This window comes from Eriocheir sinensis, chromosome 7 (genome assembly GCF_024679095.1).
Source record: "Eriocheir sinensis breed Jianghai 21 chromosome 7, ASM2467909v1, whole genome shotgun sequence".
Taxonomy (NCBI): domain Eukaryota; kingdom Metazoa; phylum Arthropoda; class Malacostraca; order Decapoda; family Varunidae; genus Eriocheir; species Eriocheir sinensis.
This window is the reverse complement of record NC_066515.1, coordinates 10,777,457-10,783,454: the sequence shown is the minus strand read 5'-3', so window position 1 is coordinate 10,783,454 and position 5,998 is coordinate 10,777,457. Positions and strand designations below refer to the sequence as shown.

General features: G+C 53.4%; 1 protein-coding gene across 1 annotated transcript; it reads right to left on the bottom strand.

Annotated features, from left to right (window-relative positions):
- Positions 1-925: 925 nt before the first annotated feature.
- On the bottom strand, positions 926-1,877 carry LOC126995290 (uncharacterized). Its single transcript, XM_050854779.1, has one exon. The coding sequence runs from the start codon at positions 1,550-1,552 to the stop codon at positions 926-928; it is 627 nt and encodes a 208-aa protein (XP_050710736.1). The 5' UTR covers positions 1,553-1,877.
- Positions 1,878-5,998: the final 4,121 nt, after the last annotated feature.

Genomic DNA, 5,998 nt, shown 5'->3' with positions numbered 1-5,998 from the left:
AGGAAGGAGGGAGAAAAAGGACAGGGAAGAAAGAGGGTAGAAGTAGTAACATTAAAAGCATAATTTTCATTATCATTTTTATTATTATTATTATTATTATTATTATTATTATTATTATTATTATTACTATTATTGATATAGTAGTAATAGTAGTAGTAGTAGTAGTTGTAGGAGGAGGAGGAGCAGGAGCAGGAGCAGGAGCAGGAGAAGGAGGAAGAGGAGGAGCAGGAGGAGGAGGAGGAACACAAAGCAACGAAAAGGAAGAACAAACAACAGCAGACCTGCTGGTCCTTACGAGGGTGTTTAAACAACATTAACTATCTAATCAAAGGTGGAAGATGAAGGACAGCAAAGGCGAAGGCTCCTCCCCACCCCCCAATCCCTCCAGCCAAAACTGGCAGGAAAGGAAAAAGAACCATGCAGCATGGAAAAAACTGCATGGAATTTATGTAGGAAAGAGGAAAGAACTACCATTACTGCTACCACTAACCGAGCGATAAAAGCAGACAAGGACACCAGTATTCAAAAGAACTTAACGTTATTACGACAATGAGTAATATCTTAGTTGCTGGTTGGATTCAAAATACTTGTCTAATCTATTCTTGAAGGCCGTAACTGTTGTACTATCAACGACATCACAGGGTAGAGAGTTGTGTTGTGTAGTTCCGTAGTCTTTCAGGAGTACATCAGGGATGAGTGAAAGATCCAGGTAGAGTAGTAGGTCCTTATTGCTACAAAATACGGTACAGGGAATACAGAGACACGGCTCCTCTCCGTCAGTGAGGATAGCCGGGCGCCAACTGAGATGGGCAGACTCTGGCTGAGTTGCCAGACGTCGCTGCATAATCTATCTTACAGTATGTATACATCTATGGATATACAAATTCCCATCATACATCTCCCTCCCCCCTTCACGCTCGTAGTTTCAATCTCGAGCGGACTGCTTGCGCTGGAGTCTTGCAGATCGACGGGGCTCAGCAGGCGGGTCATCACCGTCGGATTCACGCTGGGGAAGGGACTCTTCACTGGGATACTGCACAGGGCGGAGGAAGCGACGATTCCGCCAATACACCCGGCCATTAGGGAGACGCACTTCATAGGTCCTCAACCTGCCGATGCCCATAATGACCCCGACCTTGTCCCAGCGGTGGGATGTCGGGTCCTGGATCCTGACGTGCTGGCCAATCTTCAGCCTAGGAAGAGGGTGGGCATGCTGGTCGTACCGAGCTGTAGAATCCTTGGCACGGGCAGCTGCACGGCGGTCGCAGTCTTCAGCCTTGGCCTGCCAGTCCTCGGAGAAGGAGTGCGGGTGGGCAGGGACACAAGATCTTAGTGGACGTCCGAAGAGGATCTGGGCCGGTGAGCGTCCAGTGAAGTTGGGAGTGTTGCGAAGTTCCAATAAACCTCGGTCGAACTCTTCACAGTCAATATTGCCGGAGGGCGCTACCTTCATTATGAGATGTTTGACGGTCTTCACTGCGGCCTCGGCATGACCATTAGACTGTGGGTAGTGCGGGGAGGTGACTACATGCCGGACTCCCCATCGGTCCATGAAGTGCCGGAACTCTTGGCTGGTAAACTGGGGTCCTCCGTCGGTGCGCAGGCGAAGGGGAACACCAACCTCTCGGAAGTAGCGGCAGAAGATCCGGATGGTAGTGGCAGATGTGGTATCACCATGACAAGGGACGACAACGGGCCAACCTGAGAGTCTGTCGACGACGACCAAGAAGGACTTCCCTGCTACGACAAAAAAGTCGGCCGACACAGATTCAAAGGGTCTAGTAGGGTTGTCGTCATTCAGCAGAGGTTCCTTCTGCTGGCTAGGCTGGAGAATCTGGCACTGCTCACAGGCTTGAACTGTGTTTGCTATGTCAGAGTTGATTACCGGCCAGAAGACAGTTTGACTCGCCCGTCGCTTAGTTGCCTCAGCGCCCCGGTGACTGTCATGTAAGCGGGTCAGGGTACGACGACGTAGGGCGGCAGGAACCACAACTCTCACGCCATAGAGGACGAGATCACCGTCGGCGTAGAGTTCGTCCCGTATTTTCCAATATGGGAGCAAGGAGTTGTGAAGGTCATAGCGGTTTGCAGGAAACCCTGAAGTCACACAGTTGAGCAGACGAACATATGCAGGGTCAGCTCTTGCTGCTGCACGGATTTCCTCGAGGGTCTTGTCATCGTCTTCCTCTGTCGCTGTGACGGCCCTCACGGTTACTACGGTCCTAAGGGAGACTGCCGCTTCAGTGCACAGTACCTCGTCTTCAGGCGTAGGGTGGCTGACTGGGGCACGAGACAAAGCATCAGGAATGCAAAGTGTCTTGCCTGCACGCCACACTGCCGTAAAGAGGTAAGGCGAGATCTTCTCCTTAAGACGCTGGAGGCGAGGGTTTTCCACGGCATCCAGTGAGTAGTTATTCAGTATGGGTATCAGGGGACGGTGATCGGTCATCAGAGTGAAGTTTTGTAGTCCCACCAAGTAAAACCTGCACTTGGCCATCGCCCAGACAGCGGCGAGCATTTCCAGCTCGATGGTGGCGTAACGGGTTTCAGCATCGGTAAGGAACCGAGAGCCACACTGGACAAGTCGTAGATGACCGCTGCCGTGGTCCTGAAGTAATGCGAACCCCACTCCATACAGGCGTGAAGCATCTGTCTGTAGGATGGTAGGTAGGGCCGGATCAAACGATGCGAGAACTGGTGGACTGGAGAGCGCTGTCTTGACTCGGCGGAAGGCTTCGTCATGATCCGCTGTCCACAGAAACTGTCTCTTGGGGCTCAGCAGAGGACGTAGAGGTTGTGCAGCAGAGGAGATGGCAGGGGTGAACTCAGCTAACTGATTGACAAGACCTATGAACGACCTGAGGTCTGTTAAGTTAGCCGGGGTGGGAAAGTCCCTGATCGCAATGACTTTCTCCTGGTCTGCCGCAATGCCAGCCTCAGAGAGCTTGAAGCCGCAGAAGTTCACCTCAGGTGCGGCGACCACGAACTTGTCCTTGTTGAGTGTGATCCCAAACTCGCGGCACCTGGTGAGTACTTGGTGAATGCGGTGGAGGTGTGTACTGTAGTCTGCATCATACAGTAGAACGTCATCAACCACTTTGACACAATTCTTGACACCTTGAAGAGCCATGTCACCGCGAAGGCAAAAGGCGTCGCCTGTTGCCGCGAAGCCCATCGGTCCCCTGCAGTACTGGAACCGGCCGTAGGGTGTTATGAAGGTAGTCAAGTGCTGGTCCTCCTCAGCTAACTCGATCTGCCAGAAGCCGCAGAGAGCGTCCACCGTCGTGAAGTAGCGAGCTTTGGGATCCACGCTACGAATGGCAGCAAAGGGTGTAGGTGACGGTGGGCGGGACACTTGCTTGTTAAGTTTGGATAGGTCAGTGGTGATACGTACTCCTCCATTGGCCTTGGCAACGGCGACGAGCGGATGACACCAGTCCGAAGGTTCATCTCCGGCAGGCTTGATGATCCCTTGGGCCACCATGGAGTCGAGTTCTTCCTTGACTTGGTCCTTAAAGGCCAGGGGGATCTGACGAGGAGTGTGGATGGCGAATGGTACTGAAGATGAATCCTCATGGGCGGACCCACCATAGTCTTCAGTGGTGTGGATCCCAGAGCTGCCTTGTCCACCAAAACATCCTGGAACTCCTTCAGGAAGAAGGCCTTGGCTTCTGAAGGTGACGTGGTGCTGAAGTCAGGGAGCTCTGTACATCTGTTGACGTGCTTGACTTCCAAAATTGGCTTTGAAAAGTCTTTGGAGATGATGGCCAACTCCTGGCAATGGCCATAAGACAGGAGTGGAGTCTGGATGCCCTCATGTACTCGAATCCTGGCAGAGCAAGACCGCTTGCCTAAGGTAAGGGTGGCCGTGAACGTGCCGAGAGCAGGAGCCATTTCAGAACCATCCGCCGTCAACGTCGTTGTCTGTGGTGGAGGATGTAGGTGACTCCGTGGAATACCTAGACTCTTTAAGTGTTGTGGGCCGATTACTGAGACGTCAGCACCTGTGTCAGGCATCATCTGCAGGTGTGAAGACACGTCCCCGTACGTGAGGAGGACACTGATGTGCTGGGGCGTCTTGGAGTTGGAGCAGGAAGGAGATCCCACACGACGACAACTGTACTGCTTCGTGTCGTTCTGCTTGCTTGAGGCAGGGGTAGCTCCGTCAGTACTTGGAGCGCCTCGTTTAGGCTTCTGGCGATGCTCCTTCTGCGCTGATTTGCAACAGGAGTCGTAGTGTCCAACCCGAGAACAGAGGCGGCACTGCGCGTTGTTAGCAGGACACTTGACTGTGCGTGCAAAGTGACCCTGACGACCGCAGCAGTGACAGGTGCTTTGAGCGGCTGGGCACTGTCCTGCACCGTGCTGTCTTGCGCAGCTCTTGCACGTGTCCACTGTCTTCGGTGCTGTCGTGCTGAGGAGACTGCTTACTACTCTTCTGCTTCTTGTTCTTCTGATGATGTGATATGGCTCGCACCTGTTCTGCTGGGGCGCGAATAGCAGTGGTCGCGCACCTGGCGGCCTCGTAGGAGCATGTATTAACGACTTCCTGAAGAGAGCATGAGTCGTCCAGGATATGAGTCGTTGAACTAGCTCTTCATCCCGAATGCCCATCACGATCACCATCTTGAGTTGGGTTTCTCGCACTTGGATGACTTGCCAGGACATATGTCAACTTCCTCGGCGATGCGTCGCAGCCTGACGTAAAATCAGCAAATGACTCCCTTCCAACTGCCTGCAGCTGAGCAACTCTCTCCTACGTAATGCCTCGTTCCGCAGGCCCTTGATGTGTGACTCCAGAGCATCCAATACCTCGTGAACAGGCTTGTCTGTGGAAGGAGGTATCTGCAGGGTGTGCTCAAGTACTCGTAGTGTTTCAAGGGTCAGGCACATACGTAACTGGATAAGTTGTTTGTCCTGCGGTAGGCTAGACAAATCCACCATCGTTGCATAATCCTGCCAACGACGTCGCCACTCCCGGAAGATCTGGTAAGTTGCATCGGGCTTGAGAGGCGGTGGAGTTTGAGCGGCAGGTTTGTGTGGTGGAAGATGTGGCTGGGGAGGCTGGGAGGTCGGCTGCCGCGGCGTCCGTGTCACCGGGAGACGAGGACGGGGTTGGGGACTGCTTGTGAGGTGCCAGCAAGGTTATAAGTTGTTCAAATCTTGCGTTGTCCTCCCGTCTTCTCTCTTCCTCCTCTTGTCGTCTCCGTGATTCGTCCCTGAGCCTTGTCTCCTCCATCCATTTCACAAGGGTCAGAAGGTCCGTGGGTTGTGAGGAATGTGACTGATCAGCTGTTGCAGGTGAGGTGGAGTGTGTGGTGGGAGTTGCCGTCTTTTCTTCCTCCTCCACCTCCTGCTTCTTTTTCTTGCCTCGGTTTTGAGACATGGTGAACTTTTCTATGAAACCTACACCAACGGACGTGTCGACCACTCGGATCCGGGTGTAAGTATCATAGAAAAAGTGTTTAGGTGAGGTGGCTTGTGTGCAGTAAGGAGGCAATGTCTGGTGTGCTCAGTGAGCGCGGGCCCCGGGTAGGGTGGGCTGGGGGGTGGGGTGCGACGTGGTGCAACCGTGCAAGGCGGGAGACGCGAGCGTTGCAGTTACCCCCTGGACACGAGAGGAGGGGGGTGTGCGTCTTGCTCTCCTGATGCCACACAATAAACTCTCCAGCCTCCCTTTGTAGGTCACTTGAGGACACTGAAAGGGGGTCGCAAAGCACTGACACTGCACTGAGCACACACACTGCACTGCACAACACCGTAGGAGGCCACAATGCTCCTTACACTGCCTCGGGCGCTGGCTGCTGAGGGGTCTTGGAAGCCGGTTGTGGTCCGTCTTGTTTCCCTGTAGATGTAGCGGGCTGTAGTCACTGCGCCATGTGTTGTGTAGTTCCGTAGTCTTTCAGGAGTACATCAGGGATGAGTGAAAGATCCAGGTAGAGTAGTAGGTCCTTATTGCTACAAAATACGGTACAGGGAATACAGAGACACGGCTCCT

What these genes read in the sequence shown, in the direction of transcription:
- LOC126995290 (XM_050854779.1), bottom strand. Translation starts at nt 1,552, where the DNA reads ATGGACCGATGGGGAGTCCGGCATGTAGTCACCTCCCCGCACTACCCA.